The following is a 26,466-nucleotide window of genomic DNA, read 5'->3' as shown; positions in this document are numbered from 1 at the left end:
GAAGGTTTATCTGTGTCATCAGGGTCACCTGAGTGGTGCAAATGGGCGTGAAGCCTTCTTGGAACTGTTGAAAAGATTGTGTGTTGTGACCCAGGCCTAAGTAGGTAGTAGAAAACTCAATCAGTGAAAAAACAAACAAACAAACATTATTTGAACAGCTGAGAATTACTTCATTCTCAGCGTAGTTCAACTAAATTAAATCAAATTCCTTCCAACACAAATTCCTCAGTCCTATCACAAACCTTGGTCCAATTAGGCAAACTGCCAAAGGCCTTTCTTGGCAAAGGTTCTGAAGACACTGATACAAAAATAAATGCAAGAAGACGAAGCTACCAACATTGTTTTCCGGCAAAGCCCAAACACTGTTGCTGGTCTGTTTTAAGCCTTATGGGAGGGGCCAATCATCTTTTGGCCCTACTTCCGAGTTGTCCTCTTTGCTTGAGCTGCTCTTGCCTTCTGGCAGCTTTTCTCAAGCATGCATTAGGAACAGTCTCCTCCTGTTCCTCTGCCTCACTACTATCAATCTCTGGAGGCCCTGGAGTCCGCACCTCATTCCCCAATGGCCCTGGCCCCACCTCAGCCTCTGACACAGAGCCCTCATGCGGGCCCTCCCCAGCCTCATCGCTGTCTGACTCCATTGCCAGCTCCGCAGGCTGCTGGTGGACCACAACACTATGTTGTAGACTGGAGAAAGATGATGTTATATCCCTCCCCCCACCCTTCTGAAAGAGGGCTGCTCAATTTTGACACAGATGGCTTCTTTGACCCTTCAGGCTCCACACCCCTATTAAATTCTAATCAGAAAAATAAATCACAGCATTTATTTATTTATTATTTCAACTTTTATACCGCCCTTCTCCCGAAGGACTCAGGGTGGTTTACAGCCAAGTAAAAGCAATAATACAAAAGTTAAGAACAATTTTAAAAAACTAATTTTAAATTGGCCGAAATGTAAAAATTTGCTAAAACCCATTAAAAACTAATTAAAACTATTAAAAACTATTAGGCTAGTCCTGCTCGATGAAATAAAAGAGTCTTCAGCTCACGCGGAAGGCTCGGAGGTCAGAGAGTTGGCGCAACGTTGGAGGTAGTTCGTTCCAGAGGGCTGGGGCCCCCACAGAGAAGGCCCTCCCCCTGGGGGTCGCCAGCCGACATTGTCTGGCCGACGGCACCCTGAGGAGACCCTCTCTATGGGAGCGCACTGGTCGATGGGAGGCTACTGGTGGCAGCAGGCGGTCCCGTAAGTATCCCGGTCCTGAGCCATGGAACGCTTTACAGACGGTCACTAACACCTTAAATTGCACCCGGAAGACAACCGGAAGCCAGTGCAGCCCGCGCAGGATAGGTGTTATATGGGAGCCTCGAGCCGCTCCCACTATCACCCGTGCGGCCGCATTCTGAACCAGTTGGTACCTCCGGATACCCTTCAAGGGGAGCCCCATGTAGAGAGCATTGCAGTAGTCCAGACGGGAAGTAACGAGGGCATGAGTGACCATGCACAGGGCATCCCGGTCCAGGAAGGGACGCAACTAGAGTATCAGGCGAACCTGATAAAAAGCCCCTCTGGCGACGGCCGTCATATGGTCTTCTAACAATAGCCGTGCATCCAGAAGGACGCCAACATTGCAGACCTTCCCCGTGGGGGCCAACAACTCGTCCCCCATGGTCAGCGATGGAATCAACTGATTATACCTGTTGTGTCTTGCCCGCCCTCAGAGCAGCCGGGGCCTTCTTATCTGCTCCCGAACACGGAGGAATGTATGCCTCCCGGCCCCAGTCCTGGCTCCATGCCCAGACAAACTGCAGAAGAAGGAGCACCTCTCGGCCCCAGCCCTGACTCCATGCCCAGGCAAACGGAGCAGCTAGACCCCTCCCCCTCCTCCACAGCATGTGAGCCTGAGGAGGGTTTATTACCAACAGCTGATTGGAGTAACCCTCGCATCAGAAGATTGGATAGGCGGAGGCAACAGAAGGAAGGGAGGGGCAGGCCTTAATGAGTGCTGAGTCATGGAGCCACACCCCATGGCCTATATAAAGGATCTGCTTTCTGGCAGTCTCTGAGTCAGGCAAAAGTCGAACTTATCTTGCTGAAGTCACTTACTGGTCTCCTGCCTGCTCTGAGGACTTTGCTAGGACTTTGGGCAGAGCTGCAGAGGCAAGCCTGATTCGGATTTCCCTGACCCGGCCGTCAGCGGAGGAGTGGGACACGACAATACCGGGACGCCGGCATCCACAGCCACTCAGTCTTGGACGGGTTCAGCTAGAGCCTGTTTCTCCCCAACCAGACCCGCACGGCCTCCAGGCACTGGGACATCACTTCAATGGCTTCGTTGGGGTGGTTAGGGGTGGAGATGTACAGCTGCATATCATCAGCGTACAGATGACAACTCACCCCAAAACCACGGATGATCTCACCCAGCGGCTTCATATAGATGTTGCACAGGAGAAGCGAGAGCACCGACCCCTGCAGCACCCCACACAGGAGGTGCCTCGTGGTCGATCTCTGCCCCCCCATCAACACCGTCTGCATCCGGTCAGAGAGGGAGGAGGAGAACCACCGAAAAATGGTGCCCCCCCACTCCTAACCCCTCCAGCTGTCGCAGCAGGATACCATGGTCGATGGTATCAAAAGCCGCTGAGAGGTCTAATAGGACCAGGGCAGAGGAACAAATGATATTCTATTTATGGGACATAAATACTTTATACATTGAAAAACTATAGAATGAGTGTCTGAGCAATCTTTATTTTTTAAGAGTAGTATGGGCATTTTTGTGGACCAAAAACTTTTGTTTCTTAGAGAGATGGGCATTTTCCGAATCCTTCACCTACCTAATCTGCTCTGGCTTCTCTTTGTACGTCAGTTTGTCTCAGCTTCCAGGGTTGCCGGGCCTTTGAAACAAGACAGAGAAGCCATCTATCTCTGGGTGATTCTGGTGGTTTGTTAGCTTCCTGTTCAAGAAAGCCTTTACAACACGGAAGTTCACTTTGTGAGAGCCTTTACAACCTGACAGGGCTGAGATGAGCCGAAGAACCAAGCCTGAAAGCCGACCGACGCAGGAAAATGTACCTTCCTGCCTCCTTGAGGATCTTGAAAACCAACAAGTATTCGAACTTTTAGGCAGGAAATGCACGGTAATTCTTGTTATTATTCAAGGGTGGAAAGATCATGGAAGAATGTAGACTATTCCGTGAATGGGATAGAGGGAGGAGCTTGTATCTGGGAAAATGGGTGATTATATGCTGGAATTTCATTGATGAATTAGGATGAAAAATAACTTGGAAGTCAGAGACTCTATAGGTGAACCAGTGTCTGATTTTCAGCATTATCTTCCTCCTAGAAAGTTGCTCAATGGGTAAATGAGAACGTGATAGACAATTAGCAGCATTAGCAGGATCATTAATAATTTGAAGTTGATGTAGATCGGATTGGGTGGGCTTAGAGTATAGAGGGATTTGTCTTACAGCCCTTGTGGCATTTACAGAATTCCAGTAAGCACGTTTCCTAAAAGTCAATTCCTGCTCATTATATATTTCAGTGTGTTAATCAGTCTGAATATTTACATTCTGGTCTTTCAATCAGTAAAAATAACTATTGCCTCAATCAAAATAGCTGACAACACTTTTGATACAGATTGTAGAACCTTTGGGAACTTTTCTCTTTATTTTTTAAATCTCCCCCAACTTCCATGCAGAAGCAAGTGGAGTTTTTTATTTTTTTTTAATGCTGAAAACAACAGCTTAGTGTATGAAGAGACACATGCCGCCTCAAGGCAGGAAGTGGGGAGAGAAAACCACTTCCTCAAAAGGCCTAGCAAAAAGCTCTGGCCAGTTAATGACACACTGCCAGTCCTCAGGTGGGGGTGTGTGGAGGTGGAAGTCATATCTCCCCTGCCCGTCCCTGTGTCTTGCTGAGAAAAAAAAAAAAAAGACTAGTTCAAAACAATGGGCCAGACAACAAAAGAGGAAATAGCCTTGGTCCTCGACGAACTTGTCAAATAATATTTCCTTTATTTTGAATTATTTACCACATCAGGCCCCATGACTGCATGACAAAATCAGTTTAATTGCTGCAATGTCCTCGCAGTGTATTTTGGGAATGGTAGTTTTGTGGGTACGTTGAGAATTCTCAGTTGGCTATTCTGTCGGCTTTATAATTTGAAGTATCCGAACTGGGTATCAAAATATTAAACAATATTAAGGAATAAATAAATAGCATTGCACATACAAGCACGCACCTCTCCTCCCTCCATCCCCTACCCCTCGCTCTCATCCCCACCCACACAGATAACCAGGATTAAGAACCATAGCCAGGAATAAGAACAATTCAACTCACATTTTAAATCAAAATGAAATCATTCCATTAGCCTACTTTCTGATTCAAAGCATTGTTTCTTTTAACTTCTAAAATATTCTGAAATATTGTTTGATTCCAAACTATCAAAAAAATAAATATAACTTGGATCCTAAGAGAAGGTGTAGAGTTACTTTTTGCCTAAAGTGCTCAAACGATGCCTCATTTAGTTCAGCCTGGCTTATTTCCAGGTAGATAAGCTTGCTTCTTAATGCTCATACATGCTCTTTTGGAGAATGAGGGTCTCTCCAAACATTGCAAAATGGAAAGAATGGGGATTGGGTACTGGAAGAAAGAAGCATTTCTCCAAAACTATATTTTGGATGATTCCACTCACTTCCAGAAACTATTCTTAACATCCGAATTCATTCATTCATTCATTCATTCATTCATTCATTCATTCATTCATTCATTCATTCATTCATTCATTCAATCTGTATCCTGCTGTAAGCAAAAAAGACTTAATGTGTGATGTATTGGATTTTGTATCCAAATCAACCAGTGTTTCTTATCTTGCCATTGATGTAGAACAATTTTTCTCATCCTTGATAAGTTTAAGATGCGTCAGTTTCAATGCCCAGCATTCCTCCATCAGCATGCTGGCTATGGAATTCTGGAAGTTGAAATTAACATATCTTAAAGTTGCCACAGTTAAGAAATACTGGTAAAGAGCAAATATTTTCTGAAATTTACTTAAACTTCCCCATGTGTTATTCCCTTGTAATATATGTTGCTGTACCTTGTAGAGCTTCTGTTATGTGAAATTCATCATATTTGTGACTGAATAATCTTCTCCCATTAACGTTTCCTTGACAATTATATCTGTTTGAAAAGACCAAATCCCCAGGTACATGTCATTTTTTTATCCAATCGGATGATTAATTTGTAACTTTCCCTCTTCTGATAGACCATGATCACAACGGTGGTCCAACTCTTTCTGGCTTTGCCTCAGAGCAGCAGAAACTGGTCCAAGCAGGGTTCTGGGGTGTTGTGTTTTGTAAAGGATGTCCCTAAACGTTCTTACTTCATCCGCTTATTTGATCTTAAGGTATCAACTTTTTTACTCTATTGTGAAAGTTTCATTTTCATTTATTTATTTTGTCTAACATGTACATGATAACAGGTATAAGTATAAACATAAATATGAACATAGTAAATGTGTACGAATAAATGGAAACAGTAGGACAGGGATGGTAGGCACGCTGGTGTGCTTATGCACCTCCCCTTATAGACCTCTTATGAAAGGGGTGAGGTCAACAGTAGACAGTCTAAGGTTAAAGTTATGGGGGTTTGGGGATATAACAACAGATTCAGGTAGTGCATTCCAGGCATTGAGCACTCTGTTGCTGAAGTCATATTTTCTGCAATCGAGTTTGGAGAGGTTTATCTTGAGTTTGTATCTATTGTGTGCTTGTGTATTATTACAGTTGAAGTTGAAGTTGTCTTTACAGGTAGTAAATTGTAACAGATAATTTTGTGTACTACGTTTAGGTCGGACTGTAGGCAGTGTAGTTCTAGGTTGTCCAAGCCCAAAATTTCAAGCCTGATGGCGTAAGGTATTTTATTGCGGGCAGAGGAATGGAGGACTCTTCTCGTGAAATACCTCTGGACTCGCTCTGTACTTTCCTGCACCTCATTCTGATCAAAGATATATATCTATTGTTCATTCATTGGAATGATGTTCCCCAACATCTATTCTCCAGATGTTTTCTTACTAGAATTCTCAACCAGCATATTCTTGTTCAGACAAGAGAAAACCAAAAGCCATGGTTTAATTCGCATTGTTTACTTGCTATTTTCTGCTAGTTCTCAGATTTATACTGAATTAAGTAATATCTAGTAGGAATTATTAGAAAGTGATTGAAACAACCTGCTGTTTCTAAGTCAGGCAACAGAATGCATTTTCCTCTGCCAATCTGAGCAGGAAACAAAAACAACCTCTTGACAAGCCATCATACTTGGATGATGCATTTCATTCAGCTTGCCAGTTGACAAATTATTCTGAGAATATTTAATTAAAGGAGAACACCTCATTGAATATTTATTTTTATATGCTAATGAATGTTTGCGCAGTTTGCACTGGCTACCTGTGGTCTTTCGGGTGCGCTTCAAGGTGCTGGTTACCACCTTTAAAGCGCTCCATGGCTTAAGGCCCAGGTACTTACGGGACCGTCTGCTGTTACCTTATGCCTCCCACCGACCCGTACGCTCTCACAGAGAGGGTCTTCTCAGGGTGCCGTCCGCCAAGCAATGTCGGCTGGCGGCCCCCAGGGGAAGGGCCTTCTCTGTTGGAGCACCTACCCTCTGAAACGAACTTCCCCCCGGTTTGCGCCAACTACCTGACCTTCGGACCTTTCGCCGTGAATTGAAAACTTATTTGTTTACCCAAGCGGGACTGGCTTGATTTTTAAATTTTTAAATTTTTGAATTTTTAATAATTTTATTGGGGTATTTTAGTATCGGTCAATTTGACGGTTTTAATTCGGCCATTTATTGAATATGTATTTTAATTGCTATTTTAATTTTGTATATTTAATTGCTTTAATCTTGGCTGTACACCTCCCTGAGTCCTTCGGGAGAAGGGTGGTATAAAAATCTAAATAAACATAAACATAAACATAAACAATGTGTATAGGTGTGCAGTTAGAAATAATTAATGCAATGCAACGCAACGCAACACAACACAACACATCTCTCCATAGTGGGGAAAGACTAGATAATCTAATTTATGTGCCTGCTGTCTACCATGCTTTCTGGTCCATTATTATCTATTGGGAAAAAACAAAACAACTGTTCTCAGTTCCTTTGACTCATTCTCTTAAGAGATTTGAATGGAACATCCTTCCACACATACCTAGATCTAGACCTGTGTCTGGTGTACCACAGACATACAGCACCCACCCCCTATGTTATCAAATCTCCTGAGATTCAGTAGGATCAGATCACTGAAATCTTGCAGATCTCAATATCTTGCCTGAGAATGCTGAAACCTCATGAATTACAAAGAAATTTTAAATGTTATTTACTGTATGAGCATCTCTTTAGAGTAGCATCCTTTGGAGTAATACCCACAAGAACCATGCATCTGGCTTACTCATAATATCTCAGATGTGTTTATTAATTTGTACATTAAAATATATATTTGGGTAAGGAGATATACATATTTTGATGTACAAATTAATAGTGTTGAAACTGAAAGCATCCAGCACCATTCCCAATAGCATCAATCAGGCATCAGAGGTGGATTGCAAGAAACATTCTTCCAGATACAGGCTACAAAATTGGGAGACAAAGAAACTGAGTTCTCCTTATCTAATAATTTTTTGTCTTCTAAACATCTGAAGACCAAATGGAATTATCATCCTTGTGTCTTATTTCACATTCAGTAGTAGAGCAACAGAGAACCATCATTGTTGGTTGCAAATTATGCTTGCATTCACTAACGTCTCACACAAATACATCCAGATTTAAAATCTTTGTACTCAGTGCTAATTATACTTGAATGGGAAATCACCAGGGAATTCCAGAACTGTAGTCTAAGTGGGATGGTGGGGTGGGGGTGGGGGAATCCAAGTGAAAAAACATGACAAATCACTTCCATATTATTGCTAAAAAAATGAGGGTTGAACATGAGTCCATGTTGGTTGTGAACTGGAGTTTACATTGACTTGAAGGATACTTCATCTTTTTGACATGGTCTTAAGTAGTGAAAAGCAGTTTGTGAATTAATAAGCATCTTTGCCTATTATTTTGTTTTGATGCAGCAGCAGAAGATGACCTGGGAGCAAGAGTTATACAACCAGATGGTCTATATTGCTCCCACCACCTTTTTCCACACTTTTTTAGGAGATGTGAGTACTTGAATTTGGGTGGGTGAATCACTATGGACATATGTGGTCAGACTGACATATGACTCTGTGAAAGAGAAAAATCTAGAACAGAAGAATTCATGCTTTTAGAAAACAAAGTCTGCTTTTGCAGTCCCAAAGGCAATACTTTAAAAAGATATTATCTGAGTAGAGTGTTTTGTTAAAACTTTATAGATTGGTTAAAACAGAACAAAGACAAAAAGAAAGCAATGAAAAACAGTAATGAATAATTAAACATAAAGGTTTTATCGTCTTCTAGGAAGAATATTTGTGTGGGTGTGTAGTTTCATATCTAAATGAAATATTAGCTAAGAGTTTCAATAAAAGATGACCACATTTCGTTTTAATCATCCATATATAATTTATATCTATAAGCAACTCACTCATAACATCAGGTCTTCAATCCACTGAATAATCGGAGCCATGCATTTGTCTTTTCCGATATTGAAAGATTAGTTTCTTAGCAAAAAGAAGATAGATCTATACAGCTGTTTTAAAATTAAATATTTTTAATGCTTGCTTTAAACAGATTTTTCCCCCCATACTTTTTTAAAAAACGTATATCTAAATCCCTATCTAGAAATGTCTCAGTGAGGATTTGCAGAATTGTGATTCAGTGTGATACCTTATCACATAGATGTTGTGCTGCATATTTTTGCAGGAGTGCAGTGTGGGACTAAACTTTGCTGATCAGCAAGAGGCACAATCTTTTCAACAAATGGTGGAAGAGAAGATCAAGAAGAGGAACCAGAGGGGTAGGTGGGAGGTCCCTACCAGGAGATGTAGCTCCGGGGGATGTTTTTTGTCTGAATCCCATTTTTTCAGGAAATATTTGTCCCCTTCAAAAGATTACTTTGGTGAGAGACCCAGTTGTACCTTAGAAATTAATGCATGTAAGGAGTTGTGTTTCTGGAAAAATATTGCTTTGGGTATGGGTCTTTTCACAACCTGGAATTACAGACGAGAAATTGATTATTAGATACTATTCCATTAAAAAAAATGAAAGCTTAGCTGCTTTTGGTCCTGGACATTCCAAATACATGGTTAAAAAGAGAAAGTGGAAAGTAATTACAATGAAAAAAATGCTTCCCTTTATTGGGAATGCAAATACAATGCAGACTGTTCATAGCCTCACTTTTTTCTGCAGAATTATTCTGAAATTTAGGGTAATATCTGTAGAGAAATATACTTATTTTGCCCCCAGAAAAATATACGTTTGGACTCTTTACCCCACATGGTTATTTCATAATGTTAGGATTTATAACATATTTAATCCTATAATGATTTCTTCTTAACCTTCAGATTATCCAAATCATTCAGATTAAGAAGGAAGAAAAAACTTCTCACCAGCTTCTATTGTTGATACTCTTGGCAAATTTAAGATCATTGTCCTCTTTCACTGATACCTTTTTTAGGATGTGGGATGAGGGGATAGAGCCTGGCTTCCAACCTGGACAAACAAATGAATTGAGCCCCTTATTAATAAGATGATGCTGTTGGGAACTTTTTACTGAGCTAGATAGTGTGAAGGCCTCCCTCAGTCTAAAGATGTTTCCGACTTTCCAGGACAGACAGATATAATTGAAAATAGCAATAGCAATAGTTCTTAGACTTTTATATACCACTTCACAGAGCTTTACAGCCCTCTCTAAGCAGTTTACAGAGTCAGCATCTTGCCCTCAACAATCTGGGACTTCATTTTACTGACCTCCGAAGGATGAAGGGCTGAGTTAACCTTGAGCAGGTGAGACTTGAACTGCCAAATTGCAGTCAGACGGCAGTCAGTAGAAGTAGCCTGCAGCACTGCATTCCAACCACTGCGCCATTGCAGCTCAATATAAAATTATATTTATATTGTCTCAAAATTACTATGTAATGTTCAGGCTCTTAGGCAGGTTTGCAGCAAGGACCTTGATAATGACTTGTGACAAAATTCTGGTTTTCTTTTTCAAGGAGCCTCTGTGGCTCAGACTGCTAATGCAGTCTGTTATTAACAGCAGCTGCCTGCAATTACTGCAGGTTCTAGTCCCACCAGGCCCAAGGTTGACTCAGCCTTCCATCCTTTATAAGGTAGGTAAAATGAGGACCCAGATTGTTGGCGGCAAAAAGTTGACTTTGTATATAAATATACAAATAGAATAAAGACTATTGCTAACATAGTGTAAGCCGCCCTGAGTCTTCGGAGAAGGGCGGGATATAAATGCAAATAATAAAAAAAAAGAAATCCAACTGTGCCCAAACTAAATGGAACAAACCCTGTACCGTATCTTGATTCAGACAGCCAAATCATTCTAGACACTTGAGAGAAAGAGCATGAAACATTTTACTATTAATGTTCTATATTTTTTTCTGTTTTACAGATAACAGACAATTGCCACCGCCACCCCCTCCAGTGAATGGCGGTATGTATCCCTTGTATTTTCTCACAATCTGTTCATTATTTGCTTTTCACAATCAAGCTCCTTCCTGATAGTGCATCAGCTAGAAATGCTGGCAGCAGAGTAGTCCTTAACATTAGTAGGAAGGTTGGACAGAATTTCTGATAATAGCAATTTAGCTGTAAATTATACTTACTCTGATTTGCTCTCATTGGCAGAGAGAGTGGAAAATCATTGCTGTAATTACAGTGGGATCCTAGAAAGATTGATTTAGAGCATATGGACAGCAGTGGTAGTTATTTTTATTTTATTTATTTATTTTGTCATACAGTATATATAAGCATAAGCATGAAATAACTATACAATATATAAGCATAAGTATGTAATAACTACATTAATTGGATATTATGAAAGGAAACAATAGGACAGGAACGGTAGGCACGTTTGTGCTCTTATGCACGCCCCTTACAGACCTCTTAGGAAAGGGGTGAAGTCAATAGTAGACAGTTTTTGGTTGAAGCTTTGGGGATTTTAGGAAGAGACCACAGAGTCAGGTAGAGTATTCCAAGTATTAATAACTCTGTTACTGAAGTCATATTTTCTGCAATCAAGATTGGAGTGGTTATTTATTTATTTATTTATTTTATTTATTTTATTCAATTTTTATACCGCCCTTCTCCGGAAGGACTCAGGGCGGTGTACAGCCAAGTAAAAAATAACAGTATAAATATTAAAAGAAATTAAAACAAACATATTATAAAGTGGCCGAATTTAAAACATTTAAAATATTAAGATATAAATAACCCCAATAAAATTTTAGGCCAGTCCCGCTTGAATAAATAGGTGCGTTTTCAGCTCACGGCGAAAGGTCCGAAGATCAGGCACTTGACGTAAACCAGGGGGAAGCTCGTTCCAGAGCGTGGGAGCTCCCACAGAGAAAGCCCTACCCCTGGGGGCCGCCAGCCAACATTGTTTGGCGGACGGCACCCTGAGAAGGCCCTCTCTGTGAGAGCGTACGGGTCGGTGGGAGGCGAAAGGTAACAGCAGGCGGTCCCGTAAGTACCCGGGTCCTAAGCCATGGAGCGCTTTAAAGGTGGTAACATTAACATTAAGTTTAAATCTATTGTGCGCTCGTGTATTGTTGCAATTGAAGCTGAAATAGTCTTCAACAGGAAGGATATTTTAATAGATGATTCTATGAGTTAAACTCAGGTCATGTCAAAGGTGGCGGAGTTCTAAATTTTCTAAATCCAGGATTTCAAGTCTGGTGGCATAAGGTATTTTGTTGTATTCAGAGGAGTGGAGAACTCTTCTTGTAAAATATTTCTGGACACGGTCAATTGTATTGATATCAGAAATGTGGTATGGGTTCCAGACAGTCAAGCTGTATTCAAGAACTGATCTAGCAAATGTTTTATAAGCTCTGGTTAGTAGTGTAGTGTTTTTGGAGAAGAAGTTACGCAAGATTAGGTTTACAAGTCTTAAAGCCTTTTTTGCGATGTAGTTGCAGTGGGCTTTGCACTTAGATCATTTGATATGAAAACTCCAAGGTCTTTAACAGGGTGGGGGTCATCTACAAGGTAATGTCCATCAAGCTTATACGTAGTGTTTAGGTTCTTTTTTCCAATGTGTAAGACTGAGCATTTGTTGGTTGAGATTTGGAGTTGCCAAGTTTCAGACCATTCAGACACAAAGTCAAGGTCTTTTTGAAGGGTAGTTGTATTGTTGGTGGTGTTAAATAGTTTGACATCATTAGCAAAGAGAACACAATTACTTATAATTTGGTCACAGAGATCATTAATTTATAATATGAAGAGCGTTGGTCCAAGAACGCTGCCTTGGGGAACGCCACTTTTGACAGGAACAGGATTTGATAGAGCAGCATTTCTCAACCTGTGGGTCGGGACCCCGTTGGGAGTCGAATGACGATTTGCCAGGGGTCGCCTAAGACCATTGGAAATATGGGAAGTATATTTACGAGTCGAAGAATCGCGCTCCAATGGCTGACTCCACAAGCCAGCTGCAGGCTCTTCAAATCGCTAGCCGAATTCGGCTTCAGGCGCGATGAATTAAAAAAGAAAACTTTGCTCTGATGTCTCCCTCTCAAGCCAGCTGCAATCACTCCCAATCGGTAGCCTAATCTGGCTTCAGGCACGATAAACTTAATAGGGGAGGAGTCTCCACTTTAATGCCTCCGTCCTCAAGGCAATTGCAAGCAGTTCAGATTGCTAGCCAATACGGCTTCAGGCGCGATAAATTGAAAACGAAAATAATTTTATGGTTGTGGTCGCCACATCGTGGGGAATTGTATTAAAGGGGTCACAGCACTATAAAGGTTGAGAACTACTGTGATAGAGCATTGCCAATTTTGACCACTTGTCTGTTTGACAGGAAAGCTATTATCTAATTGTGGAGGGGTCCTGAGATGCCGTAGAATTTTAGTTTTAGGAGAAGTTTATCATGTACCACTGAGTCAAAAGCTTTACCGAAGTCTATGTAAATATATATATCTAATATATAAGTCTATGTAAATAATATATCTACGTAAATATATATAATATCAATATATAAGTCTATGTAAATATATATCTAAGTTATGAGAAGTTCTTAGCCAGTCCAGTTTTAGAAAAGACTATGTCAATGCAAATAATTGGCTGGAAAGAGTTGACACTGAACTATTTACTGACCATCAGTCTTTTTTGCTTTTATTAGATAGAAAAGCAACTTTCTCACGGTCCCCACTTTCTGGAGTTGATATGAATGGTAAGCATCCTGGTAAAAGTTTGGCTGCAGACTTCTAAGGACAGGTACACTTTTTGCCACAGAATTTGTATCGATTGGGCATAAAAACGTGAAACAATTTTATTTAGGTTTGTGTTCTTAAAATGTATTGGGACTATGAGAGTTGAATTTAGGATAGCTGGAAGATATCAGGATGGGAAAAGTTGATATAGAATGTGAAAATAAACTCAAAAACATACAATAAGAAAAACAATCATTTAAAAATTTCTAGTAAAAGAGCTTTTTAGCTCTTTGAAAATATCCGAAGAGATACAATAGGCATAGGCAACCCAAGAATCTCCAGATATTATTGGAGTTCCAGCACCCTTAGGAACAATGGCGATGGGCGAAGGGATTGAGGGTTCAGCATGTTCTGAATGCTATTGGTTACAAACATGTATGCGATTCCATTTTTCCTTAAAGCTGTTTCTCCATAATACCTCCTAGATTTGCTTAAATTCCACAGCCAATAACATAGTCAGGTTGAGGAAGGAAGCGAGGGAGGGAGGGAGGGAGGGAGGAAGGAAGGAAGATTGTAGTGAGTTGTCAGGTGTTGTGATGGCAGTTGCAAGGAAACTGATCATTATCTCATCCTTATCTTGTGTTTCCCAAAGGACCTTGCTCACAGCCAAATTCCCCTTCCACTCCACTGTCTCTGGCAACAGTTGATATACAGAATCCTGACATCACTTTTTCCCGCTATCGTGGTCTTCCAGTCCCAACTGCAGTAGATAAGAAGAAGGGGAAAAAGAAGATTTCTAAGGCTGACATTGGTGCTCCTTGTGGATTTAAGTGAGTCTTTCTAGAGCTATGTAGATTTCTCAGTACTCAGTCCCTTTGGTGGGGTTCCAGACTGACAAAAAGCCAGCTGCCCATATTCAGTGAACATGGAGCACCTAAAAACTCTGCATTTCTCTCTATTTCCAAGTTTAGATGGCCAACTAAGTGAATCTTTTCTGCCAATCATTTCACTGGCCATGACATCGGTCAAATCCAGCTCTGTGATGGAACAAGAGTCATGGTCTTCACCTAACTGGATGTCTTCTGTGATTCCTTTTCAGGCACATCCAGCACATCGGATGGGATCCCAGCAGTGGGTTTGATGTACGTAGCCTTGGCAGTTCAATTGGAAAAGATATAGTTTTGTGAGATCTCTTGGATGTGAAATTAAACTTTTGAGTTATTGCAGCCCAATTGTTTCATGTGTGAGTTGCCCATTTTCTCCCGCATGAGTGACAGTCATGAAGCACTCTCTCTTAGTTTTTGCATGAACATTTAGTTTGAAGGTTTCCTTGCATCCAATTGCTGTGCAACCATGGTAGATTGATGCGAAAAAGAAGACAAAGTAAAACTGGTTTACAACTTAACAGGAGGAACTGCTCTCCCAAATACTCAGTTCAGTAGGGCAAGTGTGAACCAGAGGTTTCTTTAATACTAAGGAATTTCCCTCGGTCTGTTTAGGTCTGTTAAATAGTCTTTAGTACAGCTGGTGGTCTTCATTTCTTTGGCGTCATTTGGATACTGGAACAAAAGCTGGAACAAGGGAAGAAAGAAGGGAAATAATTCATTTCTCTTCCTTCAGCTACCTTCCATGTTGCTTTTTCCCGTCTATGAGCCATTTATTGTTTTTCTTGCAGGAGTTATCTTTCACCTGTGCCCGCCCCCCAACAAAAAAACCAACTGCCATAAACTCTGCATGGCAGTTTGTTTGTGTATAATTGGGAGTGGTGATGTAGGGGGAAGCACTGTTGCAAAGTATGTATGTATGTATGTGCTAAATATGGCTCGGGTTTTAGAACCATTTGGTCACAACCGTTTGAGGTAATAACTGGGGCTCCAGTTTGGATTTGGATTGCCTTCTCCCTTCTGTCAATGTAATTCCATACACAAAACCGTCATGATATATATGCCTGTCCTGGATCATCACTTTTACTAGCTTATAAAGGCTGTTATTAAACTATCAGCCCCACGAATATATGTTGGCATATTTTTATTTCAGTTGAACAATTTGGACCCTGATTTGAAGACATTCTTCTCTAAGGCGGGAATCAGTGATGCTCAATTGACTGATGCTAAGACTTCAAAGATTATCTATGATTTCATTGAAGGTCAAGGAGGGTTGGAAGCTGTCAAGGAAGAACTGAGACGACAAGGTGAGTCTCTGGAGGAGAAAAAAAATCTATCTGACTCCCAGGTGACTTTGATCCCTTTTATTTGATTTGACCCAATTGGTGGTTCCATACCCTGGTATTTTTTACAGTTACGCCACCTACTGAAAGATGTGCATATCTGAGTAACTGGTCTGGTTTGGATGCATTGATTGATTTAAGGAGGAATAATTATATTAATCTCTACAGTAAAAATAAAAAGGAATCTTGTGATACTTTAGAGAGCAATTTATTTATTTGTTTTCAATTGATATAGCCACCCATCTCTTAATCTGGGCAGTTCCCACAGTTAAAAATAGTAATGACATATGGAATAGAACCAAATTCTTTATACATGATATTTTTTGCATGTTTATGCATGTTATTTTAAATTTATATTTATATTTGAATTCACTTCATAGAAGTCAGACCAATGATCCACCTGTGAGTGGTAGTTTAAAGGTAAAGATGCTTTTGAGATTGATATTGGCATCCAGATGAATGCAACCATGCAGATTTCTTAGAACAGTGCAGAAATACCTATGTATATAGAATGTTCACAATCTGTACTTTGTTGTATTTCCTTAGCATTTGGAATTTATCATTTTTTTAATTTGTCTAGAATTACCTTAAGAAAGCCTGTTACACACATCTGATGAAGTTTGTACCCAATGTAAGCATGGTGCAACCATGCCTACATTGTTGTTCTTACTGATTATTGTGTGATTTAGCACTCCAGTATCATGAGTTTGAATGTTCATTTTTTTCCCCCAGGTCCAAGTCATCCGCCACCCCCACCCCCACATCGTGCAAGCCCTCATCCCCCAACTAGTGGGCAAGGCCGCAGTGGTCCCTTACCACCTCTTCCAGGTGCTCCTATGATGTCAAATAGGGGAGATGTCCCCTCCCCACCACAATCTTCTAGGCGACCTCCCTGCCCCCAGTGGGGACCACCTCCACCCACTTCACGTTCTGGATCACATCCTCCTCCACCACCCCCATTTGCATCAGGACCACCTCCACCCCCACCCCCTCCACCACCCCCACCCCCTCCTTCATTCCAGGATTCTGCACCATGTCCCCCTCCTCCTCCTCCTTCTGGAGGGCTTGGATCACTGGGGACCCAGCCGCCTGCTATCTCTTCAGGGCGTGGTGCACTGCTGGACCAGATACGCCAAGGAATACAGCTCAACAAGGTGAGATGGTCTTGTTTTAAATTTTATTTATTTATTACTTTTATTATTATATTAATTTATAGCACAGTTTTCTAGTTATTTTGACCCTTGAGGCATCTTACAAACAAGGTAAAATTACAGAATAGAAAACAATAATATAAATACAATAAAACTAAAGCAGCATTAAAAGTATGTCTAAAGGTTGATTGTTGTATATCTTCGGGAAACTAGCAAATCAAAGGAAAAACTGGTCTAATCTTCTTCACCTAATACCTAGCGTTCTAGATAGAAGGAATATTTATATATGGAATTGTATTTAATTATGGTAGTTTCTCTGTTGTTTTTAATCTGAGTTGACACAAGTTTAGTATATATCTTAAAAAATACTGAGATTACCACTTATATCCACTTATGTAATATCAATTAATACTAATTCAGTTTTGAAGAAGCACAAAAGGAACTACAAATTCTTAGTAAGGGTTCTAGAGAGCTTCAGCATAGGAAGCCCTATTTAATATCACTAAAGCACCGGGAGACGTTGGGCCAATTACTCTCTCTCATTTCAACCCACCTCACAGAACGGTTCTTGTAGGAAAAATAGGAGGAAGGTATATTAGTTATGTTCATTGCCTTGAGTTATTTGCAAACAATAATAAATGCAGGATAAAAGTAATAAATAAATACATAAATAAACATATGTATGTTTCATGCATCTTAGACACCCGACGTTGTGGACTCTTCACCTTCCACGCAGAGTTCTGAGGGCCTGGTAGGGGCTCTTATGCATGTGATGCAAAAGAGGAGCAAAGTCATCCACTCTTCAGGTGAGTCTTGTGTACATCCATATGGTATTTCTTACTTTCAGGCTCATACACTTACATATAATTTCTCAAGTTTCCGAAAGTTCAGAGCTTTGTGATTATTTGGAACTATAAAAACAAAGCAAAACTTTGAGGAAGATCCAATGCCATTTTGTAAGAAGTTCAACTTCAAGTTAGGCTGTGTTGCCCTGGTGTTGGATCAAAAGACATGGGGAATAAGACAACTGAAATGAGTTGGAGCGGGAGATCTGTATGTGCACATCCATATATAGCTCTGAGCAGCTGTTGTGCTTCAAATGCTGATCAGCTTGAAATGCTGATCAACTTTGGGTCCCTGTTCTACTGTATTTTCCTGTTCTGCATTCATAGATGAAGATGAAGACAATGGAGATGAAGATGACGATGATGAATGGGATGACTGAACTTAGAAATACACCTGACACCAAGTTTGATCCTTCTTTCAGCCTGTTACCAGAGGCATTTAATCGGATGATGACTCTGCCATAATTCTTCCCTCCCCATCTCTGCAGATACTTCTGGAATCCCAGTAAGGCAGAGGCAGTCTGCTTCAACGAGGGCAGCAAAGGGGTTATTTTCCCATCCTCCTTTTCAAAATCACTTAGGCCTAAGCATATTCTCCTCCCTCACCTGTGCACCTGGATGCCTTTGACAGTTTTAGAAAGTAAGATTGTAATTCTATCTCTTTGAGCCCTCCAATTTTGACCATTCATAATCTCCCGCATTTATTTTTCTAAGAGTTGTATCATCTTTCAGCCAACCCTTTCCTGAACCTTTCTTTTGCTTACCTAATTGTGTTTCTCCACCCCCCCCAAGTTTTGAAGCCCAAATGCAAGAATGTAAACAAGTTCTCTTTTATTTTTTGAAATAAAATCCCTTATATGCTGTTAACTCATACTGAAACTTTATTTAAATTATTTGCACATATTTCAAAAGAATGCATTGGCACTAGAAGGGGGAACTGGCTTCTATTCTTTACAACAAACATATGCTTATTTACATTTTACCAGCATGAACTGAAATATACATATATGCATAAATATATACACACACACACATACATGTCACATGTGTACTGGAAATTATACTATTTTCAATGGAATTCTTTTATTCCCAAAAGAGGGAGTGATTTGTCATTTCTCTCCTTAAACCAGCATTCCTAGGTCGTATTAGTCTGTGGTTTTCCAGCCACTGGATTCAAATTAGCACACACAGAAGAATTTTGCTGTACTACCTGAGGTTATAGAAACTGTTTTCTGAATGGCAGCAGGTTTGGAATGGGGACTATTGACTGAGAATAAGAGAAGATGGAAAAATCTCATTTCATTTCAGGAAGAGGAAATGTACATTTATATGAATGTGTTTATTAGATTAAAAATAAAAAATCATTATAAACTTAATTTGAGTCAACTACTTTTTAAAATATTGGCTGAAATTAAATTATCAAATTTCATATTATTCTCTTTCTGATATAAGATTTTGGCCATTTAAAAATAGTTTAATTGTAGAAGAGTTTGGATATTATTTAAGGCATTGGGGTGCTCTGTTGCTGACCCTTTGTCTAGTTCCTCACAGTAAATTCAGGTTCAATTTTTAAAATTTTGGCATGGTGGAGACTATTTAGACCAGTGGTTCTCAATGCCCCACAGGGGGGCAATTTGATTTTTAATGGGGGCAATTTGAACCTTGTTTAAATCAAGTTAATGGCCTTTTAGGCTTCCTCCATGTGAGTAGAGTTCACTTTTTGAATAAAGAATTATATGGGGGAGGGCATCAGGATTTTAGAGATGCTTAAGTGGGGCATGGCCAAAAAAAGGTTGGGAACCACTGATTTAGACAATGTAAACAACCATCACAAGATCCATTTTTTTCAATTCAAATACATCATTATTTATATCTTTAGAATTACCGTATACCTCAGTTTTTAAGTTGTAAAGAAATGCCTCTTATATCAACCTAATATAACAGAAAAGGTAAAAAAGATGTTGAGACTCTAGAAAGAGTGCAGAGAAGAAAGGCGATTAGGGACCTGGAGGCTAAAACATATGAAGAACGGTTGCAGGAACTGGGTATGTCTAGTTTAATGAAAAGAAGGACTAGGGGAGACATGATAGCAGTGTTCCAATATCTCAGGGGTTGCCACAAAGAAGAAGGAGTCAAAATATTCTCCAAAGCACCTGAGGGTAGGACAAGAAGCAATGGGTGGAAACTAATCAAGGACAGAAGCAGCTTAGAACTATGGAGAAATTTCCTGACAGAACAATTAATCAGTGGAACAACTTGCCTGCAGAAGTTGTGAATGCTCCAACACTGTAAATTTTTAAGAAAATGTTGGATAACCATTTGTCTGAAATGGTGTAGGGTTTCCTGCCTGGGCAGGGGGTTGGACTAGAAGGCCTCCAAGGTCCCTTCCAACTCTGTTGTTGTTGTTGTTGTTGTTGTTATCATTATATGAGTCTTTGAAGACTGATTTACAACAGGATTCCATTTTTTTCTGTCACACGGCATTAGTCTCAGAGTGCTGAATTTTTCCAGACAACTGCTGAGAATATAGCAATTTATTCATATTTTTTTACAATTGAGAAGATCATGCAGTTCGAACACTGAATGGTAAAGGTATCTATCCAATTTTGCAGTGTGTAGTCAGATCAGGGAGATAAAGAAACACAAGGGTTTAGAATTAATAACCCAAAGATAACCCAAATGGTAATAGAGGACTGGAGCAAGATTGTCCTGACCATTTGAAAATGAGATACCAGCAAATATTTCACTACCAGCTCAGTGCCAGTTAAGACATTTTAAAAATGAATCTTGGCACTCATGAGACCAAGCTGGGTGGGACAAATTAAGATTTCATAATTATTTGAAGAGATGGGGAAATCAGATTGTACTATTTCACAAATCTTTAGTAACAAACACGGATTGTGATGCAAAAAGATAATAGTGGTGGTGATTTGATTATCTGAATCCTTATATATATGCATAGGATTCTATCACTACCATCTGCCCCCAAAGCTGGTAAATAAACCAACTGGCTAGATTTCTTGCATAAGATTTTAAAAAACACAAAATGGGAAGCAGCATTTCTCCAGGGCAGATTTCCCCAGTATGATGTCCTCTGTATATATTGGATTATATTTTTACCAGTCCATTAGAATAGTTAATTGTAATTTGAGGAAACAATACAAGTTTCATGCTAATACTGTCTGATGGCTTCAAATGGAATAAAACTACTTTAGACAACTTTATTTTTGATTTGAGGGCAAAAGAGGCAATAGTAGTGGTACAAATGGGTAATGGCTTGAGCAGTGCTCTTTAAGATTATTTATTAACTGCAATTTATATATTTCCAGAGATTCTGAGCAGATTCCAGAATTAATAAGATAAAAACAAAAATAATTTCATGTATCTATAATCAGTTTCATGCACTACCATTAACAATAGCATAATCTTGTTTGTCCCCAAAGCCTTTCTTGGAAAGCTGTTTCTTATATAGTTCATTAAGAAATATTCAGACTAGTGTAGTACATGCAGCCCATCTGAATACACAAGTGCATGGAAATGCAACAGCATGCTATGATGGGCTAAACAACGAGGTACCAAATACTAATATAATAAATGTACTATACCAAGAGTTAGGATACACATTTTCCTGATCAAAAATTGCCCAAGAAGTTAGATATACTCTGCCCATTGTTTTTGAAATTGAAACAATATTCTATGAAAAAAATAACTGCTCAAAATCGAACACATTTGGGTTATAAAATAGAAGATTTAGTGAAGCCCTGTGTGAACGTGAACGTTACAGATAGTCCTTGATTTACAGCACTTCATTTAGTGACCATTCAGTTACAAAGACACTGAAAGTGACCTATGACTTTTTCACACTTGACTGTTGCAGCTTTCCCATGGTCACATGATCAAAATTCAGAAGCTGGGCAACTGATTCATATGTATGACCTTTGCAGTGTTCCAATATCTCAGGGGCTGCCACAAAGAAGAGGGAGTCAGGCTGTTCTCCAAAGCACCTGAGGGTAGGACAAGAAGCAATGGATGGAAACTAATCAAGGACAGAAGCAACTTAGAACTAAGGAGAAATTTCCTGACAGTGAGAACAATTAATCAGTGGAACAACTCGCCTGCAGAAGTTGTGAATGCTCCAACACCGTAAATTTTAAAGAAAATGTTGGATAACCATTTGTCTGAAATGGTGTAGGGTTTCCTGCCTGGGCAGGGGGTTGGACTAGAAGACCTCCAAGGTCCCTTCCAACTCTGTTGTTGTTGTTGTTGTTATTATTATTATTATATAAGTCTTTGAAGACTGATTTACAACAGGATTCCATTTTTTTCTATCTGTCACACGGCATTAGTCTTAGAGTGCTGAATTTTTCCAGACAGCTGCTGAGATTATAGCAATTTATTCATAATTTTTTACAATTGAGAAGATCATGCAGTTCGAACACTGAATGGTAAAGGTATCTATCCGGTTTTGCAGTGTGTAGTCAGATCAGGGAGATAAAGAAACACAAGGGTTTAGAATTAATAACCCAAAAATCAAATGGTAATAGATGACTGGAGCAAGATTGTCCTGACCATTTGAAAATGAGATACCAGCAAATATTTCACTACCAGCTCAGTGCCAGTTAAGACATTTTAAAAATCAATCTTGGCACTCATGAGACCAAGCTGGGTGGGACAAATTAAGATTTCATAATTATTTGAAGAGATGGGGAAATCAGACTGTACTATTTCACAAACCTTTAGTAACAAACATGGATTGTGATGCAAAAAGATAATCGTGGTGGTGATTTGATTATCTGAATCCTTATATACAGTGGGGTAAAAAAGTATTTAGTCAGCCACCAGTTGTGCAAGTTCTCCCACTGAAAAAGATGAGAGGGGCCTGTAATTGTTATCATAGGTATACCTCAACTAGGAGAGACAACATGAGAAAACACATCCAGAAAATCACATTGTCTGATTTGTAACGAATTTATTTGCAAATTATGGTGGAAAATAAGTATTTGGTCAATATCAAAAGTTCATCTCAATACTTTGTTATATATCCTTTGTTGCCCGGGCGGTGTGTTTGGGATCATTGTCATGCTGAAAGACCCAGCCACGTTTCATCTTCAATGCCCTTGCTGATGGAAGGTTTGCGCTCAAAATCTCACGATACATGGCCCCATTCATTCTTTCCTCTACACCAGGGGTGTCCAAACTTGATCTCTTTAAGACTTGTGGACTTCAACTCCCAGAGTCCCTCAGCCAGCAAAGCTATTTGGTATGAACTTGAAACTCCCTTCGTTATTCCCTGTCCAAGGGGTGGAGGCGCGAGGAGCCTCGCCAGGCGGCCCGGGAAGGCAAGGGTACAACTCCTGGGGTCGGCCACGGCCAGCAGCCTCTTTCCCGCTTGCCGCCGCCTCCTCCGCCCCCTCCCTTCGTTATTCCCTGCCCAAGGGGTGGAGGCGCGAGGAGCCTCACCAGGCGGCCCGAGGAAGGCGAGGTAGAACTGCTGGGGTCGGGCACGCCAGCAGCCTCTTTCCTGCTCGCCGCCGCCTCCTCCGCCCCTCCTTCATTATTCCCTGCCCAAGGGGTGGAGGCGAGGAGCCTCGCCAAGCGGCCCGAGGAAGGCGAGTAGAACTGCTGGGGTCGGGCACGGCCAGCAGCCTCTTTCCCGCTCGCCGCCCCCTCCTCCGCCCCCTCCCTTCGTTATTCCCTGCCCAAGGGGTGGAGGCGCGAGGAGCCTCGCCAGGCGGCCCGAGGAAGGCGAGGGTAGAACTGCTGGGGTCGGGCACGGCCAGCAGCCTCTTTCCTGCTTGCCGCCGCCTCCTCCGCTCCCTCCCTTCGTTATTCCCTGCCCAAGGGGTGGAGGCGCGAGGAGCCTCGCCAGGCGGCCCGAGGAAGGCGAAGGTAGAACTGCTGGGGTCGGGCATGGCCAGCAGCCTCTTTCCCGCTCGCCGCCGCCTCCTCCGCCCCCTCCCTTCATTATTCCCTGCCCAAGGGGTGGAGGCACGAGGAGCCTCGCCAGGTGGCCCGAGGAAGGCAAGGGTAGAACTGCTGGGGTCGGGCACGGCCAGCAGCCTCTTTCCCGCTCGCCGCCTCCTCCGCCCCCTCCCTTCATTATTCCCCGCCCATGGGGAGGAGCCGTGAGCCTCGCAGCGAACCACCAGGCAAGCACCGGGAGGCGGCCGAAAAGGGCCATATTCAGTTATACTTTCAGAATTTGCTGCGGGCCAATAAAAACTGACCCGCGGGCCGCAGTTGGCCCGCGGGCCGTAGTTTGGACACCCCTGCTCTACACGGATCAGTCGTCCTGGTCCCTTTGCAGAGAAACAGCCCCACAGCATGATGTTGCCACTCCCATGCTTCACAGTAGGTATGGTGTTCTTTGGATGCAACTCAGCATTCTCTCTCCTCCAAACACGACGAGTTGAGTTTCTACCAAACAGTTCTACTTTGGTTTCATCTGACCATATGACATTCTCCCAATCCTCTTCTGCATCATCCAAATGCTCTCTAGCAAATTTCAGACGGGCCCGGACATGTACTGGCTTAAGCAGGGGGACATGTCTGGCACTGCAGGATCTGAGTCCCTGGCGGTATAGTGTGTTACTGATGGTAGCCTTTGTTACGTTGGTCCCAGCTCTCTGTAGGTCATTCACTAGGTCCCCCCGTGTGGTTCTGGGATATTTGCTCACCGTTCTTGTGATCATTTTGACCCCACGGGGTGAGATCTTGCATGGAGCCCCAGATTGAGGGAGATTATCAGTGGTCTTGTATGTCTTCCATTTTCTAATTATTCCTCCCACAGTTGATTTCTTCACACCAAGCTGCTTGCCTATTGCAGATTCAGTCTTCCCAGCCTGGTGCAGGTCTACAATTTTGTTTCTGGTGTCCTTCGACAGCTCTTTGGTCTTCACCATAGTGGAGTTTGGAGTGTGACTGTTTGAGGTTGTGGACAGGTGTCTTTTATACTGATAACAAGTTCAAACAGGTACCATTAATACAGGTAATGAGTGGAGAACAGAGGAGCCTCTTAAAGTAGAAGTTACAGGTCTGTGAGAGCCAGAAATCTTGCTTGTTTGTTGGTGACCAAATACTTATTTTCCACCATAATTTGCAAATAAATTCGTTACAAATCAGACAATGTGATTTTCTGGATGTGTTTTCTCATGTTGTCTCTCCTAGTTGAGGTATACCTATGATGACAATTACAGGCCTCTCTCATCTTTTTCAGTGGGAGAACTTGCACAACTGGTGGCTGACTAAATACTTTTTTACCCCACTGTATATGCATAGGATTCTATCACTACCATCTGCCCCCAAAGCTGGTAAATAAACCAACTGGCTAGATTTCTTGCATAAGATTTTAAAAAACACAAAATGGGAAGCAGCATTTCTCCAGGGCAGACTTCCCCAGTATGATGCCCTCTGTATATATTGGATTATATTTTTACCAGTCCATTAGAATAGTTAATTGTAATTTGAGGAAACAATACAAGTTTCATGCAAATACTGTCTGATGGCTTCAAATGGAATAAAACTACTTTAGACAACTTTATTTTTGATCTGAGGGCAAAAGAGGCAATAGTAATGGTACAAATGGGTAATGGCTTGAGCAGTTCTCTTTAAGTTTATTTATTAACTGCAATTTACATATTTCCAGAGATTCTGAGCAGATTCCAGAATTAATAAGATAAAAACAAAAATCATTTCATGTATCTATAATCAGTTTGATGCACTACCATTAACAATAGCATAATCTTGTTTGTCCCCAAAGCCTTTCTTGGAAAGCTGTTTCTTATATAGTTCATTAAGAAATATTCAGACTAGTGTAGTACATGCAGCCCATCTGAATACACAAGTGCATGGAAATGCAACAGCATGCTATGGTGGGCTAAACAACGATGTACCGAATACTAATATAATAAATGTGCTATACCAAGAGTTAGGATACACATTTTCCTGATCAAAAATTGCCCAAGAAGTTAGATATACTCTGCCATTGTCTTTGAAATTGTAACAATATTCTATGAAAAAAATAACTGCTCAAAATCGAACAGATTTGGGTTATAAAATAGAAGATTTAGCGAAGCCCTGTGTGAACGTGAACGTTACAGATAGTCCTCGATTTACAGCACTTCATTTAGTGACCATTCTGTTACAAAGGCACTGAAAGTGACCTATGACTTTTTCACACTTACGACTGTTGCAGTTTCCCCATGGTCACATGATCAAAATTCAGAAGCCGGGCAACTGGTTCATATGTATGACCTTTGCAGTGTTCCAGGATCATGTGATCACCTTTTGCAACCTTCTGACAATCAAAGTCAATGGGAAAGTCAGATTCACTAAACAACTGTTACACTAATTTAACAACTAGTCATTCACTTAACAAATGTGGCAAGGAAGGTTATAAAACAGGGCAAAATTCACTTAACAACTTTCTCGCTTAGCAACAGAAATTTTGGAATCGTGGCCATATGTTGAAGACTACCTGCATAGCTTAAATTTCTCTATTCTACATAGAATATTTTATTTGCTGCTTTCTGCCTACAATATTATTTTGCTAGCTGAGAAATCTTTCTGGAAACAAGTTGCTACCAAACAACTTTTGGTAAATACAAGTATTATCTTTAGTAACAAAACATAATTTGATTAGATCTCTGTTTATATTAGGGAAAATTGTATTCATCAGCAATGTGTCCCTTTCATTAGCTGGGCTGAAAGTGAGAAAAGTACTATAGAAAAAATGGTAACTTTTAAGAATGGATGTTAGAAAAGATTTAATGATTGTAAAGAAGGGGGAAAAAAGTAGGCAACCACAACCAACTATATAACATTTATTACCTAACAGTCCCCAATGAAATTCAGCAGTACAGACAATGCTTAATTAAATTAAGTGGGATCTGTAGCTGCAAGA

At 40.8% G+C, this 26,466-nt stretch overlaps 1 protein-coding gene across 1 annotated transcript; it reads left to right on the top strand.

The window, feature by feature from the left end:
- Window positions 1-2,687: 2,687 nt before the first annotated feature.
- WAS (WASP actin nucleation promoting factor) lies at window positions 2,688-18,914 on the top strand. The gene is made up of 12 exons (XM_058173283.1): window positions 2,688-3,132; window positions 5,259-5,399; window positions 8,116-8,202; window positions 8,882-8,975; window positions 10,581-10,622; window positions 13,311-13,361; window positions 13,994-14,171; window positions 14,441-14,483; window positions 15,379-15,532; window positions 16,301-16,722; window positions 17,420-17,525; window positions 17,892-18,914. Exons 1-12 carry the CDS (start codon window positions 3,019-3,021, stop codon window positions 17,942-17,944), a joined length of 1,485 nt encoding a protein of 494 aa, XP_058029266.1. The 5' UTR covers window positions 2,688-3,018; the 3' UTR covers window positions 17,945-18,914.
- Window positions 18,915-26,466: the final 7,552 nt, after the last annotated feature.

The sequence above is a fragment of the Ahaetulla prasina genome, chromosome 2 (assembly GCF_028640845.1).
Source record: "Ahaetulla prasina isolate Xishuangbanna chromosome 2, ASM2864084v1, whole genome shotgun sequence".
NCBI lineage: Eukaryota > Metazoa > Chordata > Lepidosauria > Squamata > Colubridae > Ahaetulla > Ahaetulla prasina.
The sequence above is the reverse complement of the archived record's forward strand: the minus strand, read 5'-3'. Positions and strand labels throughout refer to the sequence as shown.

What these genes read in the sequence shown, in the direction of transcription:
- WAS (XM_058173283.1), top strand. Translation starts at nt 3,019, where the DNA reads ATGAGCCGAAGAACCAAGCCTGAAAGCCGACCGACGCAGGAAAATGTA. An exon ending in TCCGCTTATTTGATCTTAAG is followed by an intron (nt 5,400 to 8,115) that starts GTATCAACTTTT and finishes GTTTTGATGCAG; the next exon opens with CAGCAGAAGATGACCTGGGA. An exon ending in CAAAGTCATCCACTCTTCAG is followed by an intron (nt 17,526 to 17,891) that starts GTGAGTCTTGTG and finishes CTGCATTCATAG; the next exon opens with ATGAAGATGAAGACAATGGA.